This window comes from Catharus ustulatus, chromosome 9 (assembly GCF_009819885.2).
Source record: "Catharus ustulatus isolate bCatUst1 chromosome 9, bCatUst1.pri.v2, whole genome shotgun sequence".
Taxonomy (NCBI): Eukaryota; Metazoa; Chordata; class Aves; order Passeriformes; family Turdidae; genus Catharus; species Catharus ustulatus.
In genome coordinates this window covers 26,094,394-26,116,234 of record NC_046229.1, presented here as the reverse complement: position 1 = coordinate 26,116,234, position 21,841 = coordinate 26,094,394, and the positions used below count along the sequence as shown (strand labels likewise).

General features: G+C 45.0%; 1 protein-coding gene across 2 annotated transcripts; it reads left to right on the top strand.

Moving 5' to 3' along the window:
* Positions 1-4,897: 4,897 nt before the first annotated feature.
* Positions 4,898-21,827, top strand: LOC117000100 (influenza virus NS1A binding protein). 2 transcript variants are annotated; one of them, XM_033067478.2, is made up of 15 exons: positions 4,898-5,164; positions 10,407-10,632; positions 11,845-11,971; positions 12,267-12,436; positions 12,523-12,598; positions 13,321-13,494; positions 13,865-13,990; positions 15,350-15,457; positions 17,497-17,623; positions 18,144-18,368; positions 18,446-18,567; positions 19,344-19,470; positions 19,553-19,684; positions 19,818-19,991; positions 20,408-21,827. In XM_033067478.2, exons 3-15 carry the CDS (start codon positions 11,861-11,863, stop codon positions 20,659-20,661), a joined length of 1,926 nt encoding a protein of 641 aa, XP_032923369.1. In that variant the 5' UTR covers positions 4,898-5,164; positions 10,407-10,632; positions 11,845-11,860; the 3' UTR covers positions 20,662-21,827. The 2 variants fall into 2 exon arrangements, with proteins under 2 accessions (XP_032923369.1, XP_032923370.1); XM_033067479.2 differs by lacking the exon at positions 4,898-5,164 and adding an exon at positions 9,707-9,968.
* Positions 21,828-21,841: the final 14 nt, after the last annotated feature.

The following is a 21,841-nucleotide window of genomic DNA, read 5'->3' as shown; positions in this document are numbered from 1 at the left end:
GGTCACCCTTTATGTTATTTTAAAAGCTCACCTGTCTCACAGCAGAGAGGACAGGCAGTATATCCATCACAGCCATGGGATGTGTGGGAGCAGGCCTGTCCCCCAGGCTGCCGGTGCCCTCAGCCACTGCTGACACTGTGTTCTGCTGTTCCTAATTACAGCCATCCCTTAATGACCACAGCAGGGATACAGGAGGCTGAAGAACACACTGTTGGCAAGGAGCAGCCTCTTCCAGCTGTGGTGGCCCACAAGAAGCTGGGATTTACACATCTCCCTTTCCTTCTCTGGCATGACCCAGCACAGCTCTTCTTTGGGATAGAGGCAATCAGGTCTCTGTTCATTTATCTTCCAGAGATGTCCCACAGTTACCATTCTTAATTAGCATTCTGATTTTTCACTAGGACCATGGGTGAAAGTAATGATGCAGCTTCAGAGGGAGAAAACTAAAAAGAAGAAAAAGCAAACTAGAGCTAGCAGGCTCCAGTAGAGCCAGTGAACACTTAGTGAATGCAGCTCCAAGGACAAATAGTACAAAGCTCTTACTTGCGTGCACAGTCAGAAGCTGGCAGAGAGCTGAGGGGTCAGGAAGGCAAACAATTCAAGTGCAAAGTGTTTTATTGTAACCCTCTGCACAGGATGTTTCAGCCAAAGAAACTATTGTCCTTGTGGAAGCAGAAAGACATACAGGTATATGAAACGAGTCAGCGTTTTCGTGATGTACTGCTAGAATATATTTGCAAATATCACTGCCCAGCAACCATAAATTAATATAGCTGTAAAGCTTTTAATTTCAACTAGGCTTCCAGTCCTAAGGAACCAATAACAAAATTTCAAGTCTATAGGAAAGGCACAAACTAGAGATTTTTTTAAAAGGCTTATTCCTGATCAGGAGCTCTTGAACATCCAAAGTCAAAAGGATCAGACCTCAGTCCAGTTTTCTTAAAATCATAGAATCCCAGAATGGTTTGGGTTGGAAGGGACCTTAAACCTCATCCTGTTCTACCCCCTGCCATGGGCAGGGACACCTTCCACTGGCCCATGTTGCTCCAAGCCCTGTCCAACCTGGCCTTGGACACTTCCAAGGATGGGGCATTCACAAATGTGCCGCCACAAAAATTTGGAATCGGATGTGAGTATCAACTCTGGATTTGTTTTCTCCATAAATGACAGGACAGGTACTGCTTTGTGAACACACCCATACTTCTGAGCTGATGTTATATCTGCGTTAAATACTGTCCCAGGCCAAGGAAAAATAACTTGTAATATAAATAAAGGTAGCATCTCCATGCCCAGAATGGATCTACTGACAGTTGCCAGGGGAGAATTGTCTTGAAAGAGTTATAAAAGCTGTAATTTTTCTAAAATTTCAACTGTTTTCTCTGTGCAATATATATCTGCAGCTGGGAGTTCACCTGAGTCTTTACCCCAGAAGCTGTATCTTTGAAATGGAAAGATTGATCCTTCAAGGACATGTAGTCAGAAGAAGGGGTTTTTTATGACCTTAACTAGTGGCTCTATCAGAATCCTCTGAACATTTCCTATGGACTGCATCCAACTGAATTAATTAAGGAGACTTCTGTTTGCTTAATGGAAATGAGACAAGACATAATTTATAGCCTTGGTGTGGCAGCCAGTCTCTGGCTTTCTGTCCAACACAAATCAAAGATAGTGACTGTGGTGGAAGAATGGTGTCTCCTGAAATGAAGGAGGGAAATTGTTTACATTGTTCAAGAAAGATGAGCAAAGATTTGATAGAGAACCTGTCATTAAAATGTCAGGCCATGGCTATTGAACCTGTGTCTTTTAATACTCCTTCATATTGTTTATAAACGTCCTACATTCTTTGCTCCTGTGTAAAGAATTTATCCAAGACTATCACTGCTTTGCCACAGGGAAGGAAAGGAGTAACTCTTATCAGCCAGCCAGATGGCAAATGATGTGCCAGAACGTACAGGGAAGAGTCCAACATGGACCATTAATCCCAACCCAGCCCAAACACCATTAAAATGTCACTGCTAAGGACTCTGAGAGCCAAGGCACTGACAAAACGTGTTCTACACAAGTACTTCTGCAACCAGAATGAATTGAAAACCCTTCCAAAGTGCAGGAAGCAAAAGACATGGAATGAGTAGATTGGTGTAAGTGATAATTACACAGAACACAAGCAAACTTCAATTGCCATACATATCTATATATATATATATTTAAAAAAATACATGATAAAGGATATTGAACTAAATTGTATTCAGTTTCACAAAGCATTCTGTTCATTCATAAAAACAATTTTCTATTTGAAACAAGAGCAGGGACTGGATTCTCTGGCTGGTGGTGCTGCACTGCACTGAGCTGTGCTAATCTGTATCCATAGAGAAACACTACGTGACTCTGAATTTAAAGACATTTTGTAGAGCAGATTATGAAGGGGAAAAAAAAAAAAAGCCTTATTCTCACTTCTAGGAGTGACATATTTTTTCTATACTTCCTCCATTTCTAGTGCAGCAATCCAAGCCACATATTTTGCTCCAACCAAAAAGAGTATTTCCCCTCTCAGGTGGTTTTAATGACAATGTTCAGTTTGATGTTACAACATTAAACCTTTGCAATATCCAGACACATCAGATCTTTGGATGGACATGGTGGAGACCAGCACAAGAGCCGCATCAAGGACACCTATGAACATCTGACTTAGGGGGAACACACCATTTGGATGACAAGAGGGCTTTCCAGGCATTAGATTCTATTTTCCATGGCAGGAGACAACAGGATGCAGAACATCCCGAGCCTTCAAAAGCATAACAATTAGTTCTGGTTCAGCTCTTGGTAACTCAATCACTTGGTATCAACTCAATCCACCAGTCGCTTTCCATAACATGCTCTCCTTTACAAATTAATTAAGATTTAGCACAAGTTGCACTGGGAAGTGTTGAAAAGTTTCTAGCCATTTCAAATGAAGCCTTTTGCATGTCACACAAGTACCTTCCATCATCATAAGGTCTCATCCAGAGTAAGAGTGTTTTAATGATTTAAAATAATTTCATGTTGATTGCACAGCAAGAAGTGGAGGAAAAAAACCTTTTTTTTTCAGTGGGAGTCAGTTTGTGTGATCAGAGCACAACTGGGCCAAGGAGAGCTGAGCTTCTGGCCTAGCCCTGCCCTGCAAAATTCCAAAAGTGTTCCCCTGTCACGGGGATCCATGGGAAAAGAACTGGGAACACTCATCTGCTAACTGTGCTGCAAGGAAGCTGCTGGTCCTGTTCTCTGATGTCACATGTGGTGGCTGACAGTGAAAATTCATGGTGATTCATAAAGGCATCTCCATCCCGAAGAAAACTGGAAGAGCAGCTTGCGTAATCTTGAGATTTACTTAATTAAGTAACTTCCCAGCACCGTTCTATCTGATCATCCTCCCTCTCCCTCCTGCAGCTTTGCCTTTGATTAACACAGCCCTGATAAGAAACTTCATTCAAAAAAAAGCAGAGAGTGGGAAGACAGCCCTGAGGTGTGGCTGGTGTTTTAAAGACTGAAAAGAGGCAGTAAGAATGTCTCAGAGAGGTGGGAAGTGGGGATTGTCGTTTGCTGCAGGCAAGGTGAGAAGCTGAAGGCTCAGCTGCAGCTGAGATGTATGTGCAGGTGAGGAATATACCTACAGCTTAATGCCTCTGCCTGCTTCTGATGAGACAAGATAATTATTTTCAGTGTTTTAAAGCACTTTCTGCATGAAACCTCAGAATGGCCTAACTAGAGTGTTTTGAGACGTGCTTCTCCACCGAGGTTCTTTAAGAGTGTTGGAGAAATAGATAATTTTATATGACAAAATATCACTTACACTGCACAGCTGAGACACTGAAGGTGTATCTAACGTAATCGACAGGTTTCCTATTTCCTGACTAAGGTGGCACTCAGGGAAGTCGCACAGAAGTGTACAATGCCTTCCAGATGACCTTGGCTCTTTAAATCAGGAAGCAAACATGGATCTTCAGACTTCGCCCGGCCCATGGATTATTTATGATGATCTTGCAGCAGCTCTCAGGCCCAGCCATGAATCAGGAGCTTGCTTGCAAACATGTAACTAACAGGGCTTCAAATACCTGTTGTTTATCAGCAGGATATTTAAAAATAAATTTCCCTGGAAAGACAAAATTTATCCTGAAGAGTGTCTGGGTGTATTTCTCATCCAGCTGGGAAAATGCCGTTCCCAGAGGGATTCCAGGGCGATGGGGGGAGGTGGAATGGAGCTGTCACGGCCTCACACAGACGGCAAGCTGCCACGGAGAGTTTCCAACATTAAACACAATATTTTTTGGTCAAACAGATATGATGGCTTGAACTACAGGCAGATTGATGAGGAGCCATGGCTGAGGGAGTGTTATGGATGACAGGCTATTATGGCTGCGGAAGTGTTGTGGCTGAGGGGGAGCCGTGGCTGAGGGCGTCAAGCAGGTGAAGGAGAGTCATGGCTGAGGGGGTGTTATGGCTGAGGAGGAATAATGACCGAGGGAGACCTGTAGCTGAGGTGTTGACATGGCTGAGGGAGAGTCATGGCTGAGGCAGAGTCATGGCCGAAGGAGTGTCACGGTTGAGGGAGAGGCATGGCTGAGGGAGTGTCACGGCAGGGCGGATCTCATGGCTGAAGGACTGTCGTGGCTGAGGAGAAGACGCAGCGCCAGGTCTGAAACACAAAGGCTACTCAACCAGCTGCACTCGTGGCTGTGCGCTCCCAGCAACGCTCGCTGCGGGAGCCCGTACCGGCACGAAGGAGCACGGTGGTGCAGCCCCGGCCTCCGCCTCAGCCCCGACGGGCACGGCGCCTCTCCCCGCCGGCCCTGAGGCGGAGGGGCCGCGGAGGGCGGGGCGGCCGCGATCGGCTCCGCTCGGCAGCGAAACGAGTCCGGCCGCCCCAGCACCACCTCCTCCCCTCCCCGCTCTCCTCCCGCCTCGAAGAGGAGGAGGGTCGGGGGTGTAGCGCTGTGCGTGTGCTCGCAGCTCCTGTGGCCGTGCTTCCGCGCTCCGCTCCTGCCGCCTTCCCTCGGCAGCGCCGCGCTCTCCGCTCCCTCTGTTCCTCCGCTGCCCCTTCCCGGCCAGCCGGGGCTGCGCCTGCGAGTTCTTCCCCCGCATTCTGGAGGCTCCCAATATGTTCAGCGCCGTCCGCGCTCAGAGGCACCAGGTACGGCGGGCCTTGCAGGGGCCGTGCGGCCCCGCTTTGTTCGGCACTGGGAGCGGGTGGAGGCGGCGGCCCGGGCGAGCGCCCCGCGCTCGGGGAACGGAGCCCCTCCGGCCCCGCGGCGCTTTGTTGCTTGTTCGGGGCCCCTTGGGCCGCGGAGTTGTCCGCATGGCCTGAAGGGCGTGAGGCCGGGGGCACGGGCGGGCCCCGGCGGGTGCGGTGTAGCCCCCGGCCGGGGATTCCCGGCTCCCCATGTGTGCGGATGCGGTGCCAAGGTCAGGCGCTGCCTCTCCAGGCGCCACGCTGCACCGTGGTGTGGCATCTTCTAAACCTTCCGTGAGGGAGCGCGGGGAAGAGAATCGCGCGAATCCCGGACTTGGAAGGAAGTAGCCTTTTGGGGATGGGCAACGTGTGCTGGTAGCTGGTTGCCAATGTCATGGCCCTCCCTGTCATCTATACCGGTTCTAGGAGGTGGGCGAAAATAAAGCAAAAGCAGTGTCTGTCAGCCCACATTAGTGCTTCTGGGAAAAGCTGATGAGGGTGAATGACCAGAGCGGTTCAGTTTTTTTTTTTTCAGGGTTTTTTTGGGGTTGGCTGGGGAGGTGTGCTGTGTTTTCTGCCTGAATGCAGCAATTTCCTGAGTTCTTAGAATTTTCAGAGGCGCTTCAATGTAGAAAATGCCTTTGCATTGGCACTTTGGCTGTTCCTTCTCCCAGCATTCCCACAGACAATAAGACCTGAATTGAGTATAATTTCATGCAGGGTGTTAAAATACTGACAGTGAGAGGCGAAGCATACGAGTTATTTCCTGAGGAGATGGGTGGTGATAGACTAATGAAAATACAGTCTCATGTCACTCCTTATTTGTGTGGTTTGCGAAGGGAGGACTTTTTTTTTGTTTTTTGCAGTGGTGGGTGTGTAGACATCACCTTTATTCTCTTCTGTCAGCGAGCTAGAAAATAAGAAAGCAAGCAGGATGTGGTGCATTTATGGTGAGATTGGTTTAATTTTGGAAAGCAAATTTTGTAGCCACAAGCCTGACTCGTGGAGCACGGGGTGCAACAGTCAGGGAATACTTTCCAGTTAGGAAGATGTGTGTCAGCTGCTGTAATTAAGTCTAATTTTGTTTTCATCAGCTTGAGTTCTTAAGGAGCAAGAGATGGTATAAAGGGCAAAAACTGCCCGGAATGGGGGTGGAAGGCAGGGAGGGCATACAAACAAAATTCACTGATTTGGTTGTGTGACAGATGTTTGGAGAACTGTGGGAGGTGTGTGTTGGAAAAAATAAACCCGGGGAGTGGGGAAAGGGACGGAAAGAACTCAGATTTTAGTAGAGTGAATGTGAGGCAAAAGGTTGGAAAAGATGTAGATAAATAGCAAAAAACGACAGCAGCAAAAGTATAAAGTGGGAAAGGCAGAACCAGTGAGAAAAGGGAACTAATGACCAGAGCTAGGGCTTAGAAGTGTGAGAGGCCAGTGCTGAATGGGCAGCCAGAGTGTTACAGCTGAGGGTTGTCACTGGAACAGCAGTAACATTCAAGCCTGCTGCTTATAAATTTTTAAAGTCTGCATGCATAAATGTGTTTGGAAGAGCTCTCTGGGCTTGCTCTCTGTAGAGGGCAGTCCAAGCATTGCATCTTCTGGGGCTGCATGCAAGAGATTTTGGAAAATGCCCACAGTACTCTGTCCACAGTCCTTCCTCTTCAGTTCCTAGCTCATCATAGCAAATATTCCATCTTCCCTCTCTCTCCTCGCTGTTGGCATGGGAGCACGACTGAGATTGATGTGCAGTGAAATTGTCATAGTTATCAGTGAGAATAAATCTTTAGTGGAAAGCAACTGAAAAGTGAATAATCAAAACAAAATTGTTGTAGATTCTGAGTATTACTTTAGATTACCGGTATAAAGAGGTTGATCCTCTTTAGTGTTGTAAAGTATGTCGATAAATGTCTTGGTCTTTGGTGTTTTGCCCAAATACAGACTCGGACATGAAAAGATGATGTGTTCTTACCATAAATAAATGCTGATGTATGAAAAATGTTTTGAGGACATTTGGTTTTATCTTCTGATACAGATAATGGACTGTGAGCAGTCGTAGGTGTGACCTACATTTCTTCTGAGCTGGACTGTCACAAGCCAGAAAGCTCTGACTGGCTGTTAAATTCCATTTTTGTTTCACATGTGTCAGTCAAGTGTCTGTCATTATATCAGCAAGTATTGACTTTAAATCAGAAGATTATCAAATATCTCCCCCAAAGTAGTGCTTTATCTGTGGTATGGAGAAGTAATACCTTAATTTGACTAAAAGATTTGTGCAGAATTGGCACAGCAAATACTGCCCATGGAAAATGGGCTGTATTAAAGATGAGGTGAAGATAGTCCCTTTGTTGTTAGGTCATGGACTTCTGCCTCTGGGGCTTGTTGTCTTGGTGGTCACCTGAGACCACAGCTCCTGGAGAGGCTCTGCAGGGGAGAGGCCTAGGGCAGCACCGAGGATCAGTGTGTATCAGTATCATTGCTGTTTAGATGAGTTTTCTTAAACTTGCCTTTAAATGGGCACACAGTGAAATAGAGGAGTTTAAGAGGAGGGAATCTCCCTTTCTGGAAGTCAGAATGTGCAGCTGGTTTTATCTCTGTGTATTGTATATTATGTGTGTTGTGAGCTGAGATTCGCTCATGGTCTGCTGGTACATGTACATGGCAAAGGAAAATCTCGGTCTGTGCACAACATGAGGTGTTCAGGAAGCACAGTTACTACAACAAGGCTGTGTTTAAAATCGAGCAGCTGGGCAGACATTTGAGTCCTGGCATTCCTGTGCCTGGGAACAGCCAGGGTGCCAGAACACACCATGTGGATGTTCCGTGACTTCAGGCCTGCCTGAGCCCAGTGTGATTGGCTCTTGATCCAAGGGAGTCTCCAGCCCCAACACCAGTACCAGTCCTTACTCTTAAAACTGCAACAAAAATCCAGAGTTTACGGATTGATCTTTATTTTTTTGCCTCATTTTCAAAGTAAGTGCAGGGAATAGTTGCTCTCAAGTAGGAGTTTTCTCCAATGGAATGTGTTGTTGCCATTCTGGGATTTAAAAATAATTTAAAAGGAAAGAGTTGGTTAAAGTACCTGTTTATAACCTTTCATGCAGAATAGGCAGCGTTCTTGACTTTGCAGAGAATTTTGGTTGATAGTTTGGGTTGTGTTCTAGCAGTAGTACTCTAAACAAAAATACGGGAAGTTGTGAATCCTCTTGTTATATTTAATGCTGTTTTGAGTAATAATATTAGCAATTACATACACAACAGCATTGAAACTCTGTGTCAGTAATTAAGATGTTCAAATTCCAGATATTCAGATTGGATAATATCATTAGGGACATACATGCATCTGTATGGGACTGGTGTTTTGCACAAAGGAGGACTTTAACAGACAAATCTTCCATTTCAATCCAGAACTATTTCGAATGACCTTCTTAGGCCTTCAAGGTCCCAAGCAAGTACGTGTGGCAGAGTTAGAACACTGGAAATAAAACTGATGTGTTACAGCAGAATGTGACAACACTCCCAGAGATGTAAACTGAGCAAGGCTGATTGTGGGATTTAGTTAGAATAGTTTGATTAGCTGTCCTGTGACTTTAAATGTTTTGATTGTGGTGAATCTTTAGGGAAGTTGTGGACATCAGGCTGTTGGGTTCTGTTTTGAGAAGTTTGCTTGCTTTAAAAATTGCAATAATTATGCCAGTTGTACCAACGGGGTTAGTGTTGACTGCCAAATGCCTGATTAAACAATATGTGTTAAATAGAGCTTGGTGTCAGCTTCTTAACTTGCCTGTAGGATTACAAAAAGAATACACCTTAATTATTATTATTTAATCTCACCTGTATGTGAGGTTTCTTTTCCCAGCAGTGCAGCCTGGCACTGCAGTGTGTTGAAGGAAGTTGTGTCCAGGGGTGCTGTTCCTGCAGAGCCCCAGCATTCCAGGTGCTGTGTTCCTGGCGGACACTGCTGTGCTCGGGAGCAGGTGTTCCCTTCTCCTGGCTGTTGGCTGTGGCTGCTCCTGCAGCCAAGTTCAGTGAGAGTTTGCTCTGCTGGCTGGAATATTCTGTGTGCCCGGCTGGGAATGGAGGCAGTGTCCCGTGCAGCTGGTCCATGGGGGGATAATGCCCCCTGCTGCTCCAGGGAATCCCTGCTGGGCTGCCTGAGCACCAGGCAGGTGCTGCTCCTGCCCAAGTCCCCCTGGCTGAGCGCTGCCATGCACCAGGGTCACAAGGTTCTCTTCCCTGCAATGGAGGGGCACTTTTAGTTTTTGACAAGGAAAAATGAGCTGCACCTATTTTTAGGAAACCCAGTTCCCAATGTGGCATTTATTCTGTAGATACAAATATAGTGTTGGAACTTTAGTGATTGATGTTTTCCTGAGGTGGCACCAGGGTCATGGAAAGTTCCAGAGTGAGTGTTTGTTGCCTGTTCCCTCCCTGCTGCTGCTGCTCCGCCTCTTCTCCCCTCCCCAAAAAATCCTGGCATAAAGAGCCCACCAGCATGTGAATTCCTAGCAAAGCCATCCCAGTCTGTGCTGCCAGTGCAGAGCTCATCCAGAACCCCACAGATTCTGTTCCCAGCTTGGCAGAGAGACTTTTTACCAAAGAGAGCTGTCGTACAGATAGTGATTCCTGGCTTTATAAATCTTTCTGGAAGTAGCAGAGACTGGAGACATGCCCAGTCATTTCAGACATGTCCTTAATCCATCTTCAGACAAATTTAGGCATTCGGTAGAAGAAGGTTATAAGTAGACGAGCACAAGAAGAGCCAAAGGTAGGAGGCTTGTGGATTGGGTGCTTTTAGAAAATGGAATAATTTCTGTTGTGTTATGTTTGAGTTACCTACTTGTGGAAGCAGTAATGATAATAGGACTTGCTGAAGGTCAGAGTTGGTAAGCGATTGGCTAAAAATGGGATTTAGCTCTTCTAACTTTTTCTCTAAGCACTAATTTAGCCCTTTTCTTGTCTCCAGGGGTATAATGATGATGTGGTTGACCTCATATTAGGCATGAAGACATGTTGGTGTCAATATGGAATTTTTCAGGCTGCTTGCTTTTTGTGGAAAAAAAAACAAAAACAAAACAAAAAACCCCCGAACTTGTTTGTGAATAAAACCTTGTTTGTTTGGGTCAGGACCATGAATCAAATTTTATGTGAAATACATGGCAGTGCTATCTGTTGTCCTTACTTGATACCTTCTCCTTTATTGCAGGTTATGATGCATGATTATCACAGAAGAAATTCATGTCTATAGCTCATAAGGACTATATTACATCATCTTCAAGCCTGATAGTTTTGGAATCCATATTGCAGCTGCAAACACACGTCTGCATTTCCACAAACATTTTCCCTGTCAGGAGATCCTGAAACTCAAGTGCTCTGTTCCAACACAGTGATACCATTGGGCTATTTTAAATTTACAGTCATATATTTGCTTGGTAAGTTGTACCATTAATTGTATATGCAGTAGTTAATACTTCTGCTGAAATTATGTAAGTCTAAAATCTTGGTGTCTTTTGTTTTAATAAAACACAGCAAATGGATGTTTGTAAGTAAGATTATTATTGCCAGTTTAGGGTTGGATGCTCACATTAGTGAGTGAATTTAAAATTGATGGATTAACACTGGAAGCATTTTGTAGGAGCCTTGGTGTTTTTGTTACTGATTTTAGCAATCCACTTTTTCTGGTTCAGAATTTTCTTATTTAGTCTGATCTTCAGATTTTTCTTAAACTTGAGATTGAAATGTACATTGTTGCTGGTAACTAATAGAATTCTACATATACTCTTAAGATTTTTAAGGTAACTGTATGTTACTGTATGTACACTTCTGTGTATGTTTGCAACTCAAACTTACGAATCTGATTTTTTTTTTTTTTTAAATACTATGTCAAATTCATTAGAACACCTAAGGGTAATAGTTTCATATTCTTAATTAGCTTCTTATTTGGAAAGTGGTTAACTAAAAAAGAATCAATTAAAGGAGTTCTAGAATGGCTTTTTTAATAAAAAAATTAAAGTTTCTTGAAGTTATTTTTCCAGTCTTGGACTCTCCCTGAGGTGATATCTTTGCATATGGCTGAGATCTTCAGAGGAAGTTGTTCTAGCTTTGAGATGACTCAAAATACAGGATTGTTGTTCAGAATTTATTAAATTCTGTCTGTTTTGTTGGTCATAATGTTCTTTCATGACTTTCAGCTGCTCTAAAATACTGAGTCATTACTCATAAAATTAGCAAAATGTTTATCTATTCTATTTCACAAGCTACTTTAAATTCTCAGTTCTCATTTTTCAGTGTAGCTGGGTTTCGTGTCTGCAAAAAATGCAGCTGGACCAGGATGGTAGGGAGTGGAAAGTAATGATGAATAATGTTAGCTGGGGATGGATCTACCAAAAGAGATCTTTAGGGAGGGGAATCTGTGTAATCCAGTGGCTCCCAGCTTGCTCCCACAGAGCTGGCATAGATTCAGCCTGTGGTTTTGAACCCACTACCTACTGAAGTGATGTGGATGCCTTAAAATGGCCTCAATCCCTGAAAATCATTAATCCATTAATGCCCCCTGCATGTTTGTTTGCAAACAATGTGTTGCTAGTACTGCTGTACTGAAGCAAAAATGCTGCATGTGTAACCTTTGCCCATTGCATGTGCAGCCAGACCAACACCAAAATGATTCCCAACGGATATTTGATGTTTGAGGATGAGAACTTCATCGAGTCGTCTGTTGCCAAACTCAATGCCTTACGAAAGAGCGGCCAGTTCTGTGACGTGCGCCTCCAGGTACCTGTGCCCAGGGGGATGTGGGGGTTACACCATGTGGAGCTGTTGTCTCACTGACTGGGAGATGTGAGATTTTAGAAGCCCGTTTTTCTGAAAAATACATACTTAAAAAAAAAACCAAAGGGGGTGCACTTTGAGGGAAGTGATGTTAACTTTCAGCTGGAGACTGTTGATTTGAAAAATTGATTTGGACTGTGGCACTTACCCGAGTAAGCCTTCATATTGTGAAAATAAAAAGGTAATTACAAAAAATGCTCACCAGCACATGGGCTTCTTGTTTGTGTTTGATGTAAAGGTATGTGGACACGAGATGCTGGCACACCGAGCCGTGCTGGCGTGCTGCAGTCCCTACCTGTTTGAAATCTTCAACACTGACAGCGACTGCCATGGCGTTTCCCATGTGAAATTTGATGATCTCAACCCAGAAGCTGTTGAAGTTCTGTTGAATTATGCCTATACTGCTCAGTAAGTAGTTCTCACGGTAACTAGAGAGAGGATAACCTTTGATTTGAAGGATCAGAATAACAGAGGTAAATTTCTCTCTTTAAAAGGTTAAAAGCTGATAAAGAGCTGGTGAAAGATGTATACTCTGCAGCAAAGAAGTTGAAGATGGAGAGGGTTAAGCAGGTACTGTTCTCAGCTCTTCTGGAAGTCTGTTCTGCCTTCCCAGGCTGACAGCATTACATCTTTTGGTGTTAGTGAGCTAAAACCTGATGCTTCTGTGGAAGAAGTGCTCAGCATAAAGCTGCTGTAGATGTTCTTTAGCACTGTATTAATTTAGTGCCAGCTGGATGTGTTGCTTCCACTTGAACTGTCTTGGTGCCAGGGTGTTCCCTGAAGTTACATTTGTATTTGTACACCTGTGTAAGAAAACCAGCTTCGTGTCTTGGCTGATTCTTTACCTTCAGATCTGTGGCAGCAGTGCTGTGCTTGGTTGTGTTGGGAGCATGAACAAACCTGTAAATCTGTCAGAAAAACAATAATTCACACACTCCTGAATATAAATTTTGTAGTGCCTGACTTTGGAAATACCCTTAGCCACAAATAGGGGTACCTGTTCCCAAGGGAATTGGGATTATTAGCTCACCTGACTGAGAAGTAGTTTTGGATGGTCAGTAGAAAAGCGTGGGGTCAGTGTAGATGTCAGTGGCTTCCAAATGTGTCTGACTTTTTAATTCAAGATGTGCGTATTCCTGTGGAAGGCAGCATTCCCTTTACAGCACTGGCATGGGGGTGACAGCAGAGTCAGTACTCTGCAGTTAGAAAACAGCTGCTGCTGTATGTGGGGATAGGTAATTTAAATGTATAAAAACTGTCTGGACACTAAGCTGCAGCTCTTTCCCTGCCAGGTTTGTGGTGACTATTTGCTCTCCAAGATGGACGTGCAGAGCTGCATCTCGTACCGGAACTTTGCCAGCTGCATGGGAGACTCTCGGTTGCTGAACAAGATCGATGGCTACATTCAGGAACACCTTGTAGAGATTTCAGAACAGGAGGAATTTCTCAAGCTCCCACGGTTAAAGGTTAGCTCGAGTTTGTATCCTTCTGGTACAGGATTTCCAAGAAGCAACCTGAGGAGCAACTAGGATTTCGTTCCCTTTTGGGGGCAGGAAAGCTTGGTATACTGACTACTGTCAACAATGTGACAATTCTGGATCTGTGTCCTGTTCTTACTGCTATGAACCTTAACTGTAGGGAACACGTGCTGTCACCCTTTCCAGGTGTAAAAGGTGATGATTGTATTTAACTGTGCTTCCTAGTTCCATAGGCTGAAAGCTCCTTGTGGTGTTTTCTGGTTTCATGGTAAAGAGAGAGTTATGCTTACTATGTAGAGTACAGCATGCTACAGGGTAATTCCTAGAGAGTAAATAATCTTTTCTCTTCTCCCTCAAGCTTGAAATAATGCTGGAAGACAATGTTGGCCTACCCAGCAATGGCAAATTGTACACAAAGGTAATCAACTGGGTACAGCGCAGCATCTGGGAGAACGGAGGCAGCCTGGAAGATCTAATGGAAGAGGTTAGTCTTTAAGAAAATGGGATTTTGGGATTAAATATTTTAAAAACCCAAAAAAGCCAATATGAAGGATTATCCCTTTTTTTTTTTTAATTCACTTTTTTAACTATGACCCTAAAGAATTTAAATTTTGCTGTAGGTACCCCTAAGCTGAGAAACTGGGGGGGTGTTCAGGTGAGCTGAATGCACTGTTCAGTCTGGTCTTCACTTTCCTTTTTGCTCCCTGTTGCTGCATAGTAGCCTGAGAGTGGCCTGTATCTGCTTTAGTTTGGGGAGGTGGTACTGAGACTTGCCGTAGATTGGTGATGTTTTCCTTTGCAGGTTTTGCTTGTAAATGCACAGTAGGTAAAAGCTTCTAATGGTTGTTCCTCCCCGTTGGTTTATCTCCCCATAGGTTTATTAACAAAACTAGGATACCAAGGCTGAAGAACCAAGAAGAGCCTCAAGTGTATTGACACGTACAGAAGCAGCAGTCCTGCCCCAGTGCTCCTAAGAAAATCCGCTGTGGGCAGAGAACGATCATGATGATTTAATGGTGTTTACTTACTCCTTTACAGGATGCATTATTTTGAAACTTGTGTGTTGTTAAATGGCTTTTCTCATGAATACTAATGATAGATGTAGCCTAGGCAGTGTTTAATGGCAAAATTAGTGGGGAGACAAAATTTTTAATTGGCTCCAGCAAACAGACTTTACCAAATCTTGTGAAATTCTTCAAAATTTTCTAACTCTGCTTTTACAAGCACAAAAGATCCCCAGAAACACTTGTCTAGGCAAAAGTACATGTTGATGCTGTCGTATAATCTCAAGTGTGTATTTCCTCTTGGAGAAACTAATTTAAAAGCTTTGAACATGTTGAAATTAAGATGCATTTCATTGAAACAGCTGCATCTGATTTCAGTGGTGGACAACAGTTTCTTCCAGAACTTAAATTTGTGTTGTCTTCCCTCATTCCCATACCTTTCTTTTAGAATCCACTGTTGGCTTCTCTTGGCCTTTTTTGATGGAGATAAATATATGTATTTTTTATAGCAGAAAACTTGTGTGCAGGGATAAGGAAAATGCTTGCATGAGATTGTGAATTTGTGTAACTGCAAATTAATGTGCCTTTTACTTGTCTAATGTTTCTGTGCTGGGAAAACAGCAGAAGCCCATGGAAAATGAAGATTTCTCTCAAGCTGAGAAAGTAAGGAACCTTCACCCCCTGTTTGAAGATTGCCACCATGACATCTGCTTCCTTTTAGTTTTGTCACTGTGCGAGCTTGAGATGAGCTGACGAGCAGTGTGGTGTCTGGGGTAATGTGCCTGTAGCTGAGGAGCAGAGACAGCAGCCACATGGGTGTTCTGTTGTTGTTTTTGCAGGTGCAAACGCTGTACTACTCAGCTGATCACAAGCTGCTTGATGGAAATCTGCTAGATGGACAGGCTGAGGTGTATGGCAGTGATGATGACCACATTCAGTTTGTGCAGGTACAAATTGCAGTCAGTCTCAGGTAACCCCAGGTAGACTGAGCAGTTTACAGCACACCAGAAGTCCTGGCGGAGAAGGCAGCAGGTGCTGTAGTGGAGAAATGCACCATGAGAAGGTGTCTGAGTGGGAGCTGCTGCAGGCCATGATGTGCTCTCAGCTTCTGTCTCTTTGGCAGGCTGGGCTGACTCTCAGCCTTTGCAAACAGAGTGCTCTAATTCTGACTTCAAAATCAATCCTGGCTGTTAGAAGAAAGAAGAGGCAGACAAGCACTCAGCTGTAGAAAGTCATCTGAGACCTTGTACAGTTCCCAGAGGCTGTAGAGAAACACGGGCTGCTTGGCTTGCAGTGAGGAATGTGTCTGGTAAATTTGGGCCCAGAAAATGTTTCCAGATCCAAGTTCTAATCCTTCAGCTGCCAGCGTCCGCTTCTTTTGTTCACTGCACTGGTGGTGTAGCTGCCAAACCTCTCTGATGCTTTGACTGAGTGCAAACCACTCCTGTGCTTTTTGAGAGGTTTTTTCTTACGGTTTTATTTTTTTTATTTCTTACTCAGTGTAATCCTTGTGAACTCCAGAAAACCACATGGCTTAGTACAAACACAGGCTAAGATAGAAAGAATAAAAAAGGACTAACAGCTGTGAATTATCAGTTGCTTTATACAAATGAACTTGTTTTAAATTTATGATTTTGAAGCAAATACATTGTAATATTTTATAACAGTGAAACATGTTCATACAAAAAGTTTCCTTCATGAAATTTTTAGCTAGTGTGTAAAACACTGTCCATCCCAGAATGTGGATTTTAGCAGTAAAATGAGAAGAAAAGGAAAAGCCAGCTAATTTTCCAGTTTCTTAATTGTTTTTTGAAAGCCTTCACAGGGTTTCCCACCTCTGGATACCACTTGTAATGTTTTGAAGCAGAGAGGTGAACATTAAGAAAGTTCATTTTCAGAAATAAGACCAGGACTTCTCAACGTTTTTCTACAAATCCTTTCTGATAAGAAAAATCACCAACTTCAGACATCCTAAACAGTTGAGAGAACTAACACTAAAAAACCCCTAGATGCCAGTCCTGGAAAAATTGTAACTTTAACATTTTTAAATTGCAGAACTTTGTATTTTCTGTTGCTGTCAAGGCAATTTAAAGCTAAGAGCATAAGTGGTTAATTGGATGAAGGTTCAGAAATAACAAAAATGCTCTCTACAAGTGTGCTGGTTGTCTCGGTGAGCTGAGCTTAGCAGTCCTGCTCCTCTGTATGAGGTTATCTAAGTTAGGTGATGTTTCAGAAGTCTTGTGACAGTTTCCATGGAGATCAGGCCCCAGGGAACTGTGCAAACATCACAGACTTGGGACTGTGGTCAGAAACTCTGCTACTGAACAGAATAGACAGCATGGTAACTTCCTGGGCTTCAGGAAGAGCCTCAACAGTCCAGCCAACTGTGCTGAAACTGGAAATTTTGAGTTTTTGCTTAATAGAGCAAAATAATGTAAGCTACTCTATGAATTTAATTTGAGATGGAAAGAAAGCAGAAATTTTTTGTTAGTGGGAAGTATCAAGGGAGTAAAATCCAAGAAACAGCTAATCTGAGCACAGAGAAGAACTGAGGTGAAATTAGGTTTTTTTCAGGAAATGAATAGTTAATTCACTTGCAAACAGCATTATGTAATTAACTCAGGTTCCAGAAGCAGAGCTTGGGAGTGAGACTCCTATGTGGTAGCTCACTTCTCTCCAGCTGCATGTAGATCTTTCCTTACATGTGTGAATTCTGCTAGAGATGCACACTCACTTCAGGGATTTGCAGTCCAGCACCAGCAGTATAAAGCTGCAGTCACAGGATGAAGTTCCAGAAGAAAAGTGTAGGGTGGTTTTTGGCCACTGTTGCTGGGCAGGCAAGATGTTCTGCTGAAAATATAGGTGTGCTATAAATGCCGCTCTGCGGAGGCGGTGGAGGAGTGTGCTCTCGGTATCTCAGAGAAGCAGAGGTTGAAGGAGCTGTAGTCTCCAGCTAGGTTTCTGTAGCTGCCTTTTGATTTTGCAGAAGAGGCCACCACGTGAGAATGATCACAAGCAGATCAGTAGCAGCTCCTCTGGAAGTCTTTCTCCAAATGCTACTGTTCAGAGTCCTAAACACGAGTGGAAAATCATTGCTTCAGAGAAGACTTCGAGTGAGTAACGGGCAGGGGTTGTCTAACAGATGTGTCTGGTCTGGGGTACCTGCCACCTTCTGCTCCCTGGGGATTTCCTTCACATCTCTGAGGAATGCTGAGGTGTTTTCTTACTGATGATACAAGTCCAGTAATTTGTAGGGTGCTTCTGATGTACCTGGGCCACACTGGGATTACATACATCTCAGTTCCTTATCAAATAAATCCATGGTGTGTCACCATTTTCCCAGAAAATCCAAAGGAGACAGGCAGTCCATAGTTAACAGAGCTGTTTGCTCTGTGTGTGCAAGGTGACCCCCAGCACCTGTTCAAGTTGCTGTCCTATGTCCTTTGAGCAGTCTTTTAGTATCTAAAGCATAGTTGTAACTAACACTTCTTCTAACACTTGGAAACAGTAACCTCAAAAAATGAAGTTTCTGCCTTGCCAAGGGGAGTGGCAGAACCAGCAGAGCCCATCTGGCAGCCAGCTCAGTCCCCTTGAGGTGGCCCTGCTGACGGTGGCGGTGTGCTGTCCCCGCAGGTAACACGTACCTGTGCCTGGCCGTGCTGGACGGGGTGCTGTGCGTGATCTTCCTGCACGGCCGCAACAGCCCCCAGAGCTCCCCCTCGAGCACCCCGCGGCTGCTGAAGAGCCTGAGCTTCGAGCTGCAGCCCAGCGACCTCATCGAGAAGCCCATGTCCCCCATGCAGTATGCACGCTCGGGGCTGGGCACGGCCGAGCTGCACGGCAAGCTCATCGCTGCGGGTGAGCCAGGGCGGGGGCGCTGGGCTGGGGCTGTGCTGCTGCCTCTGAACGCGGGGCCAGTAACCTCTCGCTTGCAGGGGGCTACAACAGGGAGGAGTGCCTGCGCACCGTGGAGTGCTACGACCCCGAGAAGGACACCTGGACGTTCATCGCACCCATGAGGACACCGAGGGCCCGGTTCCAGATGGCAGTGCTGATGGTGGGTGGGGTGGGGAGCGAGCCTGTGGGATCCCACCTGGGCTGAGCTGAATGGGTGTCCTGCTTTGGAGGACAGGTGTCTGCTGTGAAAAGCAGGAGCTTTTCTTTGAAATGGACAATGTAAACCCCCTTCCTCCAAGTTACTGTAATTTTGAAATTAAGGGGCTCTCAGGCAAAGATTTGGGAATTAGGAATAACTTCTTTAGGAGGAAAATTAAAATAGAAATACAGTACTACAAAGAACAAACCCAAAACACTGACAGAATACAACTTGACACCTGTCAGTCAGTCAGGGTGTTGGTAGCAGTCCCAATAAATGGTGGCTGCATCCTCCTGCAGTGACAGATGTGGCTCAGTTGGAGCAGTGCTCCTGTAGAAGGATGCAGTTTTCCTCTGAAGGTCCAGTGATGATGTGGAAAGGTCCAGTTTTCCTCAAATCCAGTGGAAAAAAGCTACCTTGGTGTTCCAAATCTGAGTTTTTATCTAGGTAGGAAAGGCTTGGCTCCTCCCCCTGGCTGGAGCATCTCTCAATGGGGTGATGTAATTTTATCAGTCATACTGTGGGACTCAGTGGCCCATTAACAGCCAGTATCTTCTGGAGGAAGGATGGGTTATGAAAAGATAAGGTGACTGCCCCACCTGGTTTTAACAGATGGGGATAGAATACATACATTTGGTCATAACCTGTATTGCTGTTTCTCTGTAGTTCCTGGTTACCTGAGTGCTCAGGAGCTGACTGTGTGCTGAGAGGTGGGGGGTGTTGCTTTGTTCCTACAGGGGCAGCTGTATGTCGTGGGTGGCTCAAACGGCCACTCGGATGACCTGAGCTGTGGAGAGATGTACGAGCCCGAGATTGATGACTGGACCCCTGTTCCAGAGCTGCGGACCAACCGCTGCAACGCAGGTGAGGCCTCTGCAGCACCCACACTGGGGGCTAGAAACTCAGCCACTTCTTACTCACTTGCCATTCTTTCCTGTATCAACAGGAGTGTGTGCCCTGAATGGAAAGCTGTACATTGTGGGTGGTTCTGATCCTTATGGCCAGAAGGGACTGAAGAACTGTGATGTGTTTGATCCTGTAACAAAGGCTTGGACGAGCTGTGCTCCCCTTAACATCCGTAAGTTTGTTGAGGAGCTGGCCAGGGATGGGGAGGAAAGGGCAACTACAGAACAGCACCAAACCAGAAACTACACCAAAGCAAAGGCCCTTTGAGTTGCTGTTGCTGGTGGCTGACTGTGCTTTGGTTGCAGGGAGGCACCAGTCGGCTGTGTGTGAGCTGGGGGGGTACCTGTACATCATCGGCGGGGCCGAGTCGTGGAACTGCCTCAACAGCGTGGAGCGCTACAACCCAGAGAACAACACCTGGACCCTGATGGCGCCCATGAACGTGGCACGGCGCGGTGCTGGCGCGGCTGTTCGTGATGGTAGGGCTGGAGCTGCTGCTGCCTCGGGGCCTTTCGTGTTTGCTCTGATGCCAGTAGAATACAAAGCTGTGCTCCTTTTTGGGCAGGAAACAATACAGGAGGAGTCTGGCTAAATAGCCAGTTTTAATTAAAAAGCAAAGATCACTTGGTTGTGGGGCATTCACCCCACCTCTTCTGAAAGTGTCACTGTGCGGCTTCTGAGCTGCACCTGTTTGAGTTTGGACTTTGCCCTTACTCTGAATCAAATTCCCATCAGCTGTCATGGGCAGGAGACCCAAAGCACAAGGTGTGTAAGTGCAGACCTTGACCAGGCCAAGGTCTGTGACAACACCTGGGCTCCCTCTGGGCTTTGTTCCTGTGGGAACACAGGGCCAGCAGAGGCTGAGCAGTGAGTGTGGCTCCCTTTCCTCACACAGGAAAGCTCTTTGTGGCTGGAGGATTTGACGGCACGCACGCGGTGAACTGCGTGGAGATGTACGACCCTGCCAGGAACGAGTGGAAGATGATGGGCAGCATGACCACGCCCAGGAGCAACGCTGGCATCACCACCGTGGCCAACACCATTTATGCAGTGGGGGGCTTTGATGGCAATGAGTTCTTGAACACACTTGAGGTCTACAATCCAGAGTCAAACGAGTGGAGCCCCTACACCAAAATTTACAAGTTCTAAGTGAATTAAATTCCCTTTTCAAACTAACAGGCTTAGTGATGTAATTGTGTTTCAGTAGAGGTACACCTGTGAATAGGGGTGGGGAGGGCATAGATGTTGCCAACAGCAACACAGAGCTTTTGCATATTGCATATTAATGTGCTGTATATATTTGTTTTGGAAAAAATATTCAGATGAAGGTTTTTTTGTGTATTTTAGAACTTTAAAGGTTTTGGTTTTGTTTTAAGATTTTGATGATAACACAAGAGAAACGACTGGGCATATCATTTCAGGAGCTTCCCCCAGTGTTTGTCACTTTGCACATTGGATGACTTCCTGGAGGTGTGTTCTTGGGGCAGGAAGGGTAACGTTTGTGGGGGATAATGTTTTTTTTTTCTTTCATCAGGCCTTGGTTTCCTTCGGTAACTGGAACAATCTGTAACAAGAAGCCTTATTTAAATAGATATAATGGCTATTTTTTTTATTAAAAAAGCTGACATGCCTCTGCTAATACCTTATCTTTTACAATTGCCTTTTTATAACAGTTTTTATATACTCAGCAGAGTAAATGGCAGATAAATGGTTATTGAAAAAAGAGACAGCCTTGGAGTTTCTCTAGAGCCCCAGTGGGCCAGTGGATTTCCCCTGCAGGTGAGCTGCTGCCTCTGCTGCACTAATGTGAGTTAGTCTGCACCACCTTCCTTAGAGCTGCACAGGGTTTCTGGACATGACACACCCAGACTTCCTAGGGTGGGAAAAGGATTCTGGCTCCAAGTATTTTGAATAGAATGCAGAGTGTGCTTTCTGTACAGCAGTTTTGTTACTCTGGGTGAGCTGATCTTTGTACAACAACAGTTTGGGGAGGGGGGTTCTCATGGGTTTTAAACTCTTGCCAGCTGGCAAAGAAAATGTGTTGTAGTAACCTGTCTTAAGTTTATTTTTCTAATATTACCAGCTGGAAGTGTGATAGAACACAAATAACTTGATTTTGTATGTGCTCATAGTCCTGATTTAGTTCACTTTCTCTATTCCTATGGATCAAACGTTGGGGTGGGATGACTTGGTGTCTAATGTGTAGTGCTGCACATCTAACTCTGGGTGCCAAAACTAGCACTGACTGCTTGCTGCTGCTGCAAACACATTAAAGGTACCTTTTGGGAAACCCTTGCACCACAGGCGTGCCCTGACCTGGCTCTGTGTC

Coding starts and splice junctions, on each gene's coding strand:
- LOC117000100 (XM_033067478.2), top strand. CDS start 11,861: ATGATTCCCAACGGATATTTGATGTTTGAGGATGAGAACTTCATCGAG. Junction 18,369..18,445: donor CGGCAAGCTCATCGCTGCGG/GTGAGCCAGGGC, acceptor TCTCGCTTGCAG/GGGGCTACAACAGGGAGGAG. Junction 19,471..19,552: donor GACCAACCGCTGCAACGCAG/GTGAGGCCTCTG, acceptor CTGTATCAACAG/GAGTGTGTGCCCTGAATGGA.